At 37.3% G+C, this 13687-nt stretch overlaps 4 protein-coding genes across 4 annotated transcripts; 2 read left to right on the top strand and 2 right to left on the bottom strand.

Annotated features, from left to right (window-relative positions):
- Window positions 1-96: 96 nt before the first annotated feature.
- RHIMIDRAFT_310961 (PfkB domain-containing protein) lies at window positions 97-1474 on the bottom strand (the record flags this gene model as incomplete). The annotated part of the gene is made up of 6 exons (XM_023614699.1): window positions 97-387; window positions 440-958; window positions 1015-1077; window positions 1140-1190; window positions 1269-1297; window positions 1354-1474. 6 exons carry the CDS (start codon window positions 1472-1474, stop codon window positions 217-219), a joined length of 954 nt encoding a protein of 317 aa, XP_023470148.1. The 3' UTR covers window positions 97-216.
- Window positions 1475-3706: 2232 nt separating this feature from the next.
- RHIMIDRAFT_234038 (uncharacterized protein) lies at window positions 3707-5257 on the top strand (the record flags this gene model as incomplete). The annotated part of the gene is made up of 3 exons (XM_023608082.1): window positions 3707-3725; window positions 3783-4114; window positions 4550-5257. 3 exons carry the CDS (start codon window positions 3707-3709, stop codon window positions 5255-5257), a joined length of 1059 nt encoding a protein of 352 aa, XP_023470147.1.
- A 2754-nt stretch (window positions 5258-8011) lies between these two features.
- On the bottom strand, window positions 8012-8510 carry RHIMIDRAFT_234037 (uncharacterized protein; the record flags this gene model as incomplete). Its single annotated transcript, XM_023608081.1, has 2 exons — window positions 8012-8177; window positions 8233-8510. 2 exons carry the CDS (start codon window positions 8508-8510, stop codon window positions 8012-8014), a joined length of 444 nt encoding a protein of 147 aa, XP_023470146.1.
- Window positions 8511-9174: 664 nt separating this feature from the next.
- On the top strand, window positions 9175-9483 carry RHIMIDRAFT_234036 (uncharacterized protein; the record flags this gene model as incomplete). Its single annotated transcript, XM_023608080.1, has 1 exon — window positions 9175-9483. The coding sequence occupies one exon, from the start codon at window positions 9175-9177 to the stop codon at window positions 9481-9483; it is 309 nt and encodes a 102-aa protein (XP_023470145.1).
- Window positions 9484-13687: the final 4204 nt, after the last annotated feature.

The raw sequence follows: 13687 nt of genomic DNA, 5'->3' as shown, positions 1-13687 counted from the left end.
CTGTATCGTCGATGGGCATATTAATTTTGAATTCATATCTCTAAAATTGTAATGACTATAGTTTGACAGTAACGCAGTCAAAGTGATTTAGACCTTCTAAAATTGTCTCGAAGCATATAAACTTGAAAGAGAATTGGCTTGTCTTAAATTCATCACTGCGTTGTTGACGCACCTGAAGCCTACTGAAAGATCAAGTTTGAGATCATGTGGACATTTTTATTGAGACTCCATGCATTCCAAGACCTCTTTTAGAGTAGGTACAGATGCCATAGACCCCTCCTTTTGCACAGCTAAAGAAGATGCAACATTAGCTTCTTTCAGGGCCTTTTGAACTCTATCAAAGTACACTTCTTTTTCATATTTTATGAACGCTGCAAGAAAAAACCCCTATATACAGAGTCAATATACTAAAATCATAAGCTCATACTATCATACTTACCACAAATGTGTCTCCTGCCCCTGTTGTATCCTTGACATTCACTTTACGACCAGTGACCTTGAAACCTCTTTCTTCTTTATCCTTTCTAAACTTTGCAACTACACCTTCCCCACCTAGCGTGATAATAACTCCTTGCATCACCTTAAACTCTGATAGCAATCTTTCAGCAAGATCTAAGCCAACGACCTTTTCCTTTCCACCAAGTTCTTCATATAATGATCTCGCTTCATGTTCATTAACAACCAAAATGGAAATATCCTCGAATGGAAAGACATCGAGGATACCCTTTGTCATGGGCGCAGGGTTGAAAAGAATAGACAATCCCCTGTTTGCTGCTCGTTTCATAATTTCTCCTCCTTCACTAATCTCATTTTGCATCACTATCCAATCCTGCGGTCCGAAATGATCTATCACTTTTTCCGCTTCCTCAGCTGTATAGGTAGCGTTTGTGCCTGGATAAAGTACGATACAATTATCACCTGTGTCAGCACTCACTTGAATGAATGCACGGCCGTTTCTCTGATTGTGTATCTTAGTGTTGGCAACAAAGAAGCTGGCCATTTCATGCCTGTTACCTCATTTTCTTTTAGCTCTGCAAAAGTCACATCTATGCCATTTTTCTGCATGTAGTCTCTCACCTGGTTTTTACACTAGTCTGTCAGCGCGTGTATATGTATAATGTTTATGTTTCTAATCTTACCCAGGCAGCATCGTGACCAAACTTTCCGGCGTGATAAACGCGAGCACCAGCCTAAGAAAAAGAAACAGGGTGTTTAATAAGCCCCCTTTGCATGTACACGCACATATATGTGTGTGTGTATGCGCTTACTTTTGCACAGGCAATCGATTGATTAGCTCCTAAGTCGAGCAAGGTAAATACATAATGTCAACTGGATGAGAATAATGACATATACCTTTTCCTCCTGCTCGAACAATGTACTCGGTTGAAGATAGTGTTTCTCCTGGCTGGCAGATATGAGGCACTGAAAAGAACTCGTCAATGTTGACAGAGCCGTAATTAAGTATTCTACTCATGTAGAAAAAAAGGACTAAATTTATGCCAAAACAGCTTGTTTTTTCGGACGCTCCGGGTGAATCGTAAAAAGAATTCCGCAACTGGATGTAAGACGTTACACTCTGCTAGATTATACCCTGATGACATTTTATCCAACAATAGTAACAAACATCATGATACATAATTTATCATTTATCATATTATACTGTATTTCCGCCGTCAATTGGTCACTTTTCATAACTTCAATTGGTCACTTACAGTGCCTCCAGTGTCAATTGACGCTTTTTAAGATTAGCTCGCGCTTTTGAACATCCCAATTAGCGCTTTTCTTAGAATCCAATTTGCGCTTTTGACCAAACCAAATCACGCTTTTTAAAAGCTCAATTAGCTCTTTTGGCGATCCCAAATAGCGTATTTAATAGATACATTCAACTTTCTTTTGCATAGGATATTGTTATTCAAGAGATGCAAACAAAATGTATTAAATGGGTTCCATTCGAAGACATTTGTCCAACATGTTCACAGAATGGCAACTCATGTCTAAAAGAGCGGGAGCCCTTGTGCTGCGGGATGCGGAAAATGACGCAACTTACTATTACATGCACTTTGTATATGAACTCGAATTAGAAGAATTCATTTGTAGATAAACACATCTGTACAAGCGCCAGTAACCGACTCAAATAGCATAGGGTATACGTTACCTCCACTATGTAAAGCCTCCTCTCTCAAAAAATACCTAATTTCCTTCTTCGAAGTAAACATAATACATGATCAGATCAAAGAGATTTACAGCTTTATGTATGATAATTTTACAAAGGAGATACTTTGAGGAAGTTGTTCATGATATGCTTTCCCAACTTGGCAGTAGTACATTCTCTTACTGATCTTTTGACACTTTTTATTCATATAATCAGTTTTACCAAACTCCAAAGCAACAGTGAACGCAGCAGTCGTCTTTCAAAGAATCAAAAGACAAGCATCACTAAAGACCCATCCAGATTAACTGAACGGCATCTCTTACAGAGCAACATGACAGGCATGAGAGGATTCCTTCAGTATTGCATCGCTATGTTCGCGTTCTCATCAGACTTATATAAAAAGAGAAAAAAAATAGTTTGGTTGGAAAAGAGACAGCCTGTGAACCTACCATGATCATTTTTGGCAATCTCTAAAAGCAATAAGAGACGCGAGAATCACTAGTCAACGTATTGAAAAGCAAATAATCGCTGAGGACCTATCCAGAAACTGGACAGTACCAAACCCATAGCAGCAAGGCAAATGTGAGTGGACTTCTTCATTATTGCGCTGGAATGATAGAAAGTGTCTGTTACTCGCCTGGAAAAAATAATTTACCAGGTAAAGGAAAAATAAAAAAAAAAACTCCACTATTGCGTGACCGTTATTACAATAATTATTTGTGGTGAAAGTTGGTTCGCCTTCTTTTAGCCGGACAGCTTACTTTACATCCTTTTTCGCCCGCCTTTGTTTACCGGACAGTGTTCCATCGTCTCTCTCTGAAGTCTGTGGTCAATTGGTCCATCCTTGATCAAGTCAAACACTGATACTATTCTGCCTCGTAATTTTCGCAAGCATCACCAGCAGCTTTTACAACAATCCGGTGGATGCCAAGTTCCCAATATGCCTCTATCAATGTCTTCTTGGCGTCGATTTTGGAATTTGTCGATCCCATTGCAAATTCGGGCTCCCTGGTATCGTTTGTTACAACACAAGTTTCCTTGTGCGTCCAGAATGCATAAATTGCTAGCGTCTTCTTTCTCTTCGGGATGCCGATTTTGTCAAATTCCAAATGTAGAAGATGAAATGCATTTTATTCTGTTATGCCCCAAAAAAATTCGAAGTGTGAGCTCGAGTTTGGCATCATTTCTTTGGTGAATTGATTTTAACAGTAAATGCTATGGAACAAGCATTATTTCATTTACGTTTTTCTCCTCAAAAACTTCCTGCTTTCTCTAATGAAAGTATTGTCAGTTGCGCCTTTTGGTGCATCTGGCGTGCGCGCTGAATATTTATTTTCAATGGACATCCTTTTATCCCATCCAAGGTTTTCCGGGCTATCATTGGTTGCCTGGAATCCTTCAAGCATTAATTTTTTTATATTTGTTAATTTTCTTGGCTAAAAACGTCCCTACAAAAAAAAATCGCGTCGATGCAGAATTGATTTACTTATATCACCATAAATAATTGTTCTCGGTCAATTTACTTGCTTTACCTCTTGCATCTTTCCCTCCACAATGTCAGATTTAGTCCAAGGTAAGCATACTGCATGTTGGCGGAAGCGACAAATCTAATTACAAGTGTTTTTTGTAGCATTAGAAAATTACATCAAAACTAAAAAGGCAAGTTCAACTATACAAGGCCTCATCAATAACGATGAAAACCACATAGAGGTGCTGATTGTTTGGTTTGAGACATTTGTTGAATATGACGATGCATCGAAGTCTTTCATTTCAAAGTTCAAGCAAGTGTACAAGGATATCATAAAAAAATCATACAAAAGCAAGGCCAAAGTAGATATGAAGAGAATTTTTCAACAGTCAAAATCTCAAACGAACGCAGTGGTGAATGGAAGCAAAGTCTTGGACGAAGCTACGAATGCTGCCTCAGAGAGATTAATCTTGAGACTGAAACGATCACCAAAAGTATAGTATTAAAAAAATAGCTTGTTCAAAAACTGATATCGATAGATGTACTGATAAAATGAAAAAATCTGTTATAGATTGTGTCTGGTGCGTCTTCCTTCTCATCCTCATCTACTGCTGATGCTTCCTCATCTACTGCTGCCGCTTCATCGATTGAAAAAAATTGAATTCATATATCAAATCGTGTAAAGACAAATCAAGAAAGCACGGATTCAATTTACAAACCCAAGTTCACAAAGTGTTAGCAAGTCAAAACATAATATTACTCAAGGAAGGACAGGTGTGTCCAGAACTCGCCGAGCATGTTGATACCGAATATCCCTGAATAATATCAAAGCGAAAGCAATGACCAAAGATGTCACAGTTGACAGCAAGATGTACTTGTCACTATGCACCTTGTTTCGAGATGTCAACAATACAACCGACTGAACAAAGTTGAAGATAGAAATCAACCGACTATTTGAAGTTGCCTCCAAAGAGGATCGAAATACCATCGAGATATTCGCTAATTTGGTTACCAAACTGCCCAACTTTGAACGACTTTCTCCTGTAGGAGAAATGGAGCTGACGGTTAATTTTTTGGACCCAATTCTTTCGCCTATATTTCATTGCCCTGACAACAACAAGCATCTCATGTGGTTAAATCGTAAAGATGAAAATACAGCAATATTCCGACCAGATGCGGCCACTGTTGCGATCCAGCAAAAAACAGATACTGTTACTTTGGGATACGTAGAGGTGAAACCGCCAGATTTCGAATCCAGTCCCGAGTTGGCATTCATGGACTTGGTTCGTTTAGGCACATTTTCTCGCCGTTTGATGTTAAGAAAAAATAATCGTAAGGTGATTGTGGTGCAATGCATTGGTTATCACATGGTGTTCTACTTGGTCTCAGCATTCACAGAAGAAATCACGCAATTGGCTGAGATCTTGTCCGTCGATGTACCTAAAGAAATTGGCCAAATTGGGTGCCTTCTACAAAAGGTAGACGACTTCAAGCGATTATCCCTTTTGTATGAGCATCAAATAGAGACTCGGTACAAAATTTCAAGAGCACTTGAGGAAGAAGACGCTGCTCTACCAATTGATGCAATCAATCCCAAACGTCGCAAACAAAAAATCCCCTCGTTCTCTTTGGCGTAAGGTTTCTCGCTCCCCCTCTCCTCCCCCTCATATTTTTTTCTCCTGTAGTCCAATGTCATGTATACCCTATGAAACAAAGCATAACCAAGTCATTCATTTCTATATAAAGGCTTTTAAACTGATTTCATTTATAGTGTTATTGAGGTTTATTGAATAATGCAGCAGTACGACTCTTGAATTTTCAGGCTTTGGTGAAAAGAAAATAATCTACAGCAAATGCGATTTGGCTTAGTCAAAAGCGCAAATTGGGCCAGTGAAATGTGCAAATTGGATTCTAAGAAAAACGCTAATTGGGGTGTTCAAAAGCGCGAGCTAATCTTAAAAAGCGTCAATTGACACTGGAGGCATTGTAAGTGACCAATTGAAGTTCTGAAAAGTGACCAAATGATCTTCAGAAAAGTGACCAATTGACGGCGGAAATACAGTATATTTATAGTTCACGGGCCCTTGAACTTTAATAAGCATGCTCTGTACATGCCCTGAAGCCTCTTTTTGAAATATAATTCATTCACTCTTGTAATAAGCATATTAATCAGTTACGTTTCTTTCACTTACAAATCATAAATGGCTGTCGCGTGAGTTTCGAGTTCAGCATTTGTCAATTGTCGAATTGCCAGATGTTTTGCTTACAAGTTTGATCCAGCAGCCTTGCTCTTCAAAAAGAGAAATATGTGTGTGTGTTTTCTACAGTGAATTACACAAAATACATGAAACTATTACATATGCAACATCGTTAATGAACTGGGTCTCCTCGTTTGTGACCTTTCTGCAGCGCTTGTTAATCTCTGTTGTTATAGAATCGGACAAGGTAAAAGTACGACGAGACTGTGTGTATCTTTATTCGGAATAAAGTAAAGAGAAAAAGGAGATGATAGCATAAACAACATTTATATATTAAGAAGCAGAGGTTGTAAAGTTAAAGGAGGTGAGTAGCCAATGTTTTTGGAGAAAAAGATTATTTAGGTTAACATCCCCTTATGGAGATTGAGGCGTATACTAATAAATGATAAATGAATGGCAGACACTTAGTTGAACGGCGTTTCTTCAATTGTGTTGAATTTGTTGGGTCTTGAAATGTGTACATTGAGCATCGATTTACTTTTGTCTTGGTGTTTGAGGTTACAAGTTGTCCTTGAAATAATGTGTGTTACTATAAAAGGCCCATATCAATCAAACAAAAGTTTTCTTGGCTCATCCTTTATTGTAATAGCTTGATTGAACAGTAAAACTTGCTCTTCAACTGGCCTAAGTGAAGCTTTTGAGAATCGGCCTAATTTTCATAGCTGAGGCCTGAATAAAATGTTGTCCAAACTCTTCCGCTAAAATGGTTCCATTGTGAATCTTGATCTAGAAGGAGATGGCCTAAATTTGATAATTATTGCCACAATGGCTAGTGTTGCAATTGCTGTGCAAGAGCGTCAGTTGCTTGATCGCCTGTAGTAATTAGTACATCTTGCAAAATAAAGCCCAAAAGGAACGGTTGAAATCGTATTGTTCTGTGTTGCAGTGTATCTTTGTACAATCGCTGATACAGGGCAGGCTTAACAGAGTATTTACCTCTCACTCGCAATCGTAGGAAGCTGGTTGCCTCGTCAGTAATAAAAAAGCTAGAGGTCAAAAACTTAGGAGGGAACAAACCAGCGAAAACCCGAAATGGAGAGAAACAGGCTTGCTAAAGGTATTTTTACTATAAGATCTGTTACACCTTGATCAAATGTGGTTAACGCAGTTTAAATACCGCAGCTTGTTAATATACAAATATCGATCTCTTTTATTCCGAATAAAGATACGCAGTCTCATCGTACTTCTACTTTGTCTGACTCTATTACAAAACTAAATACAACAGTAAGTCGATTAAGAACAATTAATGCGCATTTGTCTGTGACAACCCAAGCTGTGTCTCTGTCAAAGCAAAAAAGGCAGTGAAAAGACGGGGCACCATATCTGCAATGGCAATAGGCCTGTCTGGTTTAGCTTCATCTCTTTTTGATGCAATCTTTCCTCAATTTAACCCAAAAGTCAGTCAATCCAACACTGATAAACTTAAAATGAATGCCGCTTCTTTCTTTACTGCAAACAAAGATTGGCCTTCTGTCGATGACAGTAATACTTTTTGAAAGGTAAGTCTTCTTTGATAATTTATTAACTTATACTGATTGCTTAACAATAACAAATAGTTAATTCTTTGAATATTTGATATTTTGTAAGTGAAAAAAAGGAACTATTTCATCTCATTGACTGTTTTACTAATTACACCTGTTTGTGTCTCAGTAATAGTGGTATTATTAGTATATTGTGTATAAATAAACATATTGCCAAGAAACACCCTCTGAAGAAAGCAAGCGTCTTCTTGATTGCCATAAAAAGTACACATATATCATGGCTGTTGCTCTCTTTCTCTTTCTCTGTTTAATTTATATCCTAATATAATGTACTGAATGAGAGCATATTGCTTCTACTTTCATCATTCCTATTTCTAAAAATATTCATTAGTGTTACAAGTTTTAGTGTTGCCATCTGAGGACAATAAGAGGAGTCTGAGATATGCCTGTCATAAACACATAGGCTCAAAAGTCCACAAATGAATGAATATAGAGTACACCGGTAGGGGGGTGATAAGGAATAACCCATCATTTTATTCTTGTTGTGAAAATGTAGATTAATGTTCCTCCCCAGAGTATTGTGTTGATCTGTCCAAAAGAGAAAGAGAGAGAAAAAAGGGGGGAATAGAAGGCTGGAGTATATTGAGGTCTCTTATTCAACAACATTTACTTTGACAGTTTCCTTGACAGTAATTTGACCACGACGAAGTTGTACTAATTCAACAAAGTCAACAGCATAAGATCCAGGCTTGGTGCCCTTGGGAACTGTCCATTTCTTAGTGTAAGTGACATACTTGCTTTCTTTAGCTGTAACAGGACTAAACATCAGGTTAGTAAAAATCAGATTCTTTTGTTACTTTACAACAGCTTTACCATGACTTGTGAATGATAGCAAGCTTTTGTTCCTTGGCATTTCCTGTTCTCTTGTGGAAGTTGACGTTGAGCTTTAATGCTCTTCCAGCAGCAACATGGTTTACAATAAGTGGTTGCATAACGTATTTGACGACAAGGGGTTTACCAGCTTCGATATCTTGACCATTCTTTGGTGAAACGATCTTAATGAATTGAAGTTGAGAGTAAATGTCTGCCAGTACTGTCTGAATGAATACTAAACATAGCGCTGCAATAATAAAAAATGATCTAGTATTCATGATTCAAAAAAAAGGTAAAGGGGAAGAAAAAGGAAAGAAAGAGGGTATAAAAGAGTATTTGAGGCAGAAAATAGATGCTACACAAAGCAAATTAACCTATTTTATGTATTTTTAGTTTATTCCGCATCTTCTTTTTCATTGATTTAATTTTGTACTACAACTTTATAAAAGCCCGCGAAAGAATCAACCCTGTCCTTTTATACAGTTTTTTAAGCTAAAATGAGACGGTTCAAAAAAATAAGTTAGATGAAACGCCCGCTAAAAAGATTTGAGACGAGTGAATGACAAAATAGACAGACCTATTTTTTGTAGACACATGCCAAAACCTTGCAGATTGTTATTATAGAATGAAGACAAAGTTTCCATAAAAGGTAAAAGTAGAGTCTACGCGTAATTAATGAATATAAAATGGTATATAAGCAGTAAGCAGACACCAGAAGTATAAGCAGAGCCCTCCTTTTGATTGTCTTTCAAATATCTAAATTCACAAATCCTTGTTTATCCCTGACTTTTGTCTTTGAAATTCTACAAGTTATCTCAACTCATCATCTTTTTTGTAATTAATCAGCTGGGCATTTATACTATTTAGCATCCTATGCCGTACGTATTTAAGTATAATTTGACAACTATGTAGAGCTGTCAACTTAGCTTTTTCTTTTTCTTCATGAAACCGCCTTTAAAGATTATAACAGTTAAAAGCTCCATTATTGGTATAGGATGGAAACCACAGTATATTTCGCCACTCAAGACACTTGTAACCCACACGTTCTCTTTTTTGAAGTACATCTTCATTCAAGAATTGGAACATAACTCTGCCTTTGACCTGCAGGATTTCGCCAACATTGACTTTTACAGAGAAGTCTTTTTATCACTTCTTCAAAGTTACAAGTCAAATAAACAAAAAATATCATCCAAGTCAACAGTCATCGAGACATGTATTTTCAGTATTGCTCTTATGAACCAATGGATTTAAAGTATGCTCAACAAATAGCCTCATATGAAGTAATAAAGATAAATATTGCGTATCTGAACGACGTCTCCTCACTTTGGAGACAAGTTATGCATGCTTTTGAACATGATCTTGAAAAAGGATGAGCGAATAAAGGCAGTAAAAAACAAAATGAAGAAGAATAGCAGCTCGGAAGAAGAAGTGTCGGCTATAGTGAAGACGATCGTGGAACAATGCAGCAAAGTTAAAACGTATGTTTCGTCTGGAAAGGTAAACGATTTACCAAAAGACCTGCTGCCTTCCCAAGATGTCGACATGATACATGATATGTTTAGCTCTTATCCTCCTAATCATCAGTTTGCGAAAGGCTCGATATATTATGACTGCAAAGTAAGTACCTTGAAGCATTTAAAAGCATTTTACAAACTATCAAGTATGCGTGAAATCCTTCAAGGAAAATCGTTTAATTGCTTTCCGCTGAGGAGGACATTCATTCCATCCTATATGACTATCGACGCTTATCTTAAACACGCAAATTTTGAAAAACCCTGTTTCCAGCCATTTGGACAAAGAAATAGTATGGGCTTCTGTTCTCAATGTCGCAGCAAAGGCAATGAAGCCACAGGGTGAAAGAAAAACAATGAAGGTTTAGGGGCATGCTGTTCACTGATGGTGTTGGTGTGTCTGTGTTGAAATAAGCTGATGATACGAAGAAAGGCGGTAGTGGTGCTGGTAGAAGAACGAAAGCAGTGGATGAAGAAGATTTCAAATATATAGAAAAGTTGGAAAAAGAAGAGCCATTGGCTGGTGTCGGCAAGTGTGTGTTGATAGATCCTGGTCGGCGTGGCGTGCTATATTGCATGCATGAAGAAAGCACCATAGAAAACAAGAGGACATACAGATACACAAGCAATCAAAGAGCAATTGAAACAAAGTCAAGAAAATTCAAGAAGCTCCGGGAGAGCTTGTTAAAGTGCAAATCTTCAACAGTTAATGGAGACAAGTTTGCCAAGTACCTTCAGGAAAGAGCAACAGTAACACCAGTCTTGAGTAAGTATTTCGCAAATGAAGATATTCCTGTTGTAGAAACAAACTTATTGCCGTTTCGAAAAATGAAGCTTTCCAGCTTTAAAATGGACAGCAAGCAGATATACGACTGACCAGATATATGATAACAAAGTTCGGTGATGATGTTACCCTGATAATTGGCAACTGGTCTGCCGGAAATGTCAAGTTTCACGAGCCCATTAGAGACGCTGGAATAAGAAGGATGCTAGCTAAACAAGGATTTAAGTTATACCTTCTTGATAAATTTAAAACATCTAGCTTGTGTCCTACATGTCTGAACGGTGAACTTGAAAAGCTCAAAAATGTACAAAATTCAAGATCTTTCCAGAGAGAAAAGCAACTAACTGTAACATGTCATGGTCTTTTAAGGTGATTCGTTTCTGTGTTTATAAATCCAACTCTTATATTTAGGTGCAAAATCCAACAATGTTTGGAGACCACGACTGGTGCAATTTCTCGTTGTTGTCTTTGGAACCGTGATATGGTAGCCACTTTAAATTTCAGGCACATTCTTTTTGGGCTGCGTAAAAACGGAAAAAGACTAGAGCGCTTTTGCAGACTCAACGCATCTCCCTCTACTGGCTTCAAAAGAAAGGCGACCTCTTCAGCTAGTAGTAGACCAACCAAGAAAATAATCAATCCTTTGAAGTTACCGCTGCATTAATACATGATACAGATAAGCCTTTGAACAATAATTCGTTTCGTCCACAAGTTTTTGGCATGTATCTACAAAAAATAGAATTGTCTATTTTTTAAACCTCGTGCGACTTATTTTACAGAATTATACAAAAAGTGGATATTAAAACGTGTCTTATTTAATGGTGTTACGATTATTTCCAATAAAAGAAACAATATTTTCTTTTTTGTATGAAAATGTGGAATAGTTTATTTATTTATAAAATACAAAGACCACAAAAGGGTACGCGATATTATTATTATACTTGTTATTGTCCAGGCTAGTTCGAGGCGTAAAAGAGTATCTAAAAAACCCCTCTGGGCTCGAAGGTAAACATGCTTTAGCTGAGAGACTTGGAACAAGTGTTAAAAACACTGTTATGAAGATCAAGATAGCCATTTAAGTAGATCCTGCCTGATATTCAATGGCAGTGATGGCTCTTTTTTATGATATAGGTAATCATGCTTACGCAAAATAGCGTATATTATGGATCATCTGATGATCCGAAATGATCTGGTTTGAGAGGAGCGCGGTTTACAGGTGGAAGACTTATTTAAAAGGAAAGACAAAGGATCAGCTAAGATCCTCGGTATTTGCAGGCGGTGATGCATATCTAGACAGTAGATGGTATGTTGTTTTGTAAAGAGCTGTGAAGGACGTCAAGGGCAATGAGTAGCTTTATAACCGGGCAACTAGTCAAGACGCCAGCATACGCATCGGTTTCTTTCTATTCTTGACATAGGAAATCAAAGAATTTATTGGGCGACACAGCGGGAGCAAATTTGAGTTGTGTGCAGTACACCGTTGCTCTAGGCTATTCTGCAGAAATTCTAGGCGTATCACCTTAAGTAGTCGTTTGTCTAGGGTGTCAATTATTGTGCACATCGTCTCCACGGCGGTGTTCTTGATATAGTATACCACTGTGAATGACTTGCCAAAAAACGTATATGTGGTAATAGGCGAGTCAGTTGAGCGTCATCCAGCAGTGACAGAGATCGTAAAAGGAATTCTGCTTGTAGTATATGAGTACACTCTATCATAGTTGACAGCTTCGTCAGCTGTAACATTACTCTTATAGAGGATCTGCACGAACCATCAGATATTCTGTATAAGTACGTATTTTAAATGTTTCCTATTTTTACAAGCAAAAAGAAAGCTAACCTTATTAATAGCGAGACCGTATGCTAATTGAGCTCGGACTATCTGTTTATAAAAGCGAGCAGCAAGTAATTGGCTGAAGCCATTGGGATTGAATTCCAATCAAAGCTAATCGATTCATGGTCGCTGGTGATTTTATATGTCCTTAGTAAGAAACTCAAAGGTATTTAGATAACTACCAGGACGAAAAGAAAAACTAGGGTAAGAAAAGGAATATTTTTATTGTTACACAGTGAACCACATTGTATCTCGAACCATTTCGTTGACAATTCGGTATGCTTCATAAATAATGCACGAAGGTTTGGGACAACAACTGAAATGGCGCAGATACGCTCGTAGTATTCTTTTGTAATCAATGGGCCACCAAATTCCAAGATATTTAAGTTAAAATAATAAAAGAAAAAACTAGTTCAAGAGTGCTAGTATAGATTCCATGGTCAATATGTTATAATGCAAGGTGGCGGAGTACAGGATGTACGGCTGACAACCCTTAGTGAACGGTATGAATCTAGACAGTCTTTAATTGATAAAAGAAAAGATTCTTTATTTTCGTTTGCTGTCCAGGTCACAATTTAGGTTTTTTGGTTGATGCTTTCAATCTCTTCAGCTTCCAACCGACCCTTCATAAGTCTGACTGTATAACTGTTTGTAATATGTAAAATCTTTACACTGAAGAAGGCTTTTACCCGTTGGAATATGTACTCTTGAACGACCTTTTCTAAATCTCGTATTCTTTTTTTCATTTTAAAATCATAAGCTATTCTTCACGATCTTTCTAATATTGCAAATACGTTTTCAGAATATGCAACAGAAGTTAGACTAATGCTACGTGCGCTACCTTTACTCACTATTTATGATACTCTCCAAAAAATTTTTCACCATTTTGATTAGTGTTTCTTTTCAAGAAGAAAGAAGAGATAAAAAAATGCTACTATTGCTTACGCTGTCATTTCTTTCAACAAAGAACCAAGAACAATCATGTGTAATAATAATGACATCGTATTTTATATCAAAGGATATTTCGCTGCCTTACATGTAGTGCCTAGAAGAAGTACTCGTAGCATTAATCTATTTTCTGGTACATATAGTGTTGGCTTAATTTTTTCTTCGTTGATTATGAAACCTAAGGACTTTAAATGCTTTATTACCATTTATGTCTTTTCGGCCAACTCTTCTTTTGTTCTTGAACCTTTGCTCATTCAATTTCTCTAATTATGTTCTCGACTTATGCTCTGGTAAAAACTTGCTGCTCATTTTGGTTGATGTTACCCATACAGTAGACCTGCGGTGCGCGGCTTTAAAAGATACGAGGGGAAAAAAAAGACA

Source organism: Rhizopus microsporus, assembly GCF_002708625.1.
Source record: "Rhizopus microsporus ATCC 52813 unplaced genomic scaffold scaffold_2, whole genome shotgun sequence".
Classification (NCBI taxonomy): domain Eukaryota; kingdom Fungi; phylum Mucoromycota; class Mucoromycetes; order Mucorales; family Rhizopodaceae; genus Rhizopus; species Rhizopus microsporus.
Note: the sequence above shows the minus strand (reverse complement) of the source record. Positions and strands in the feature narration are given on the sequence as shown.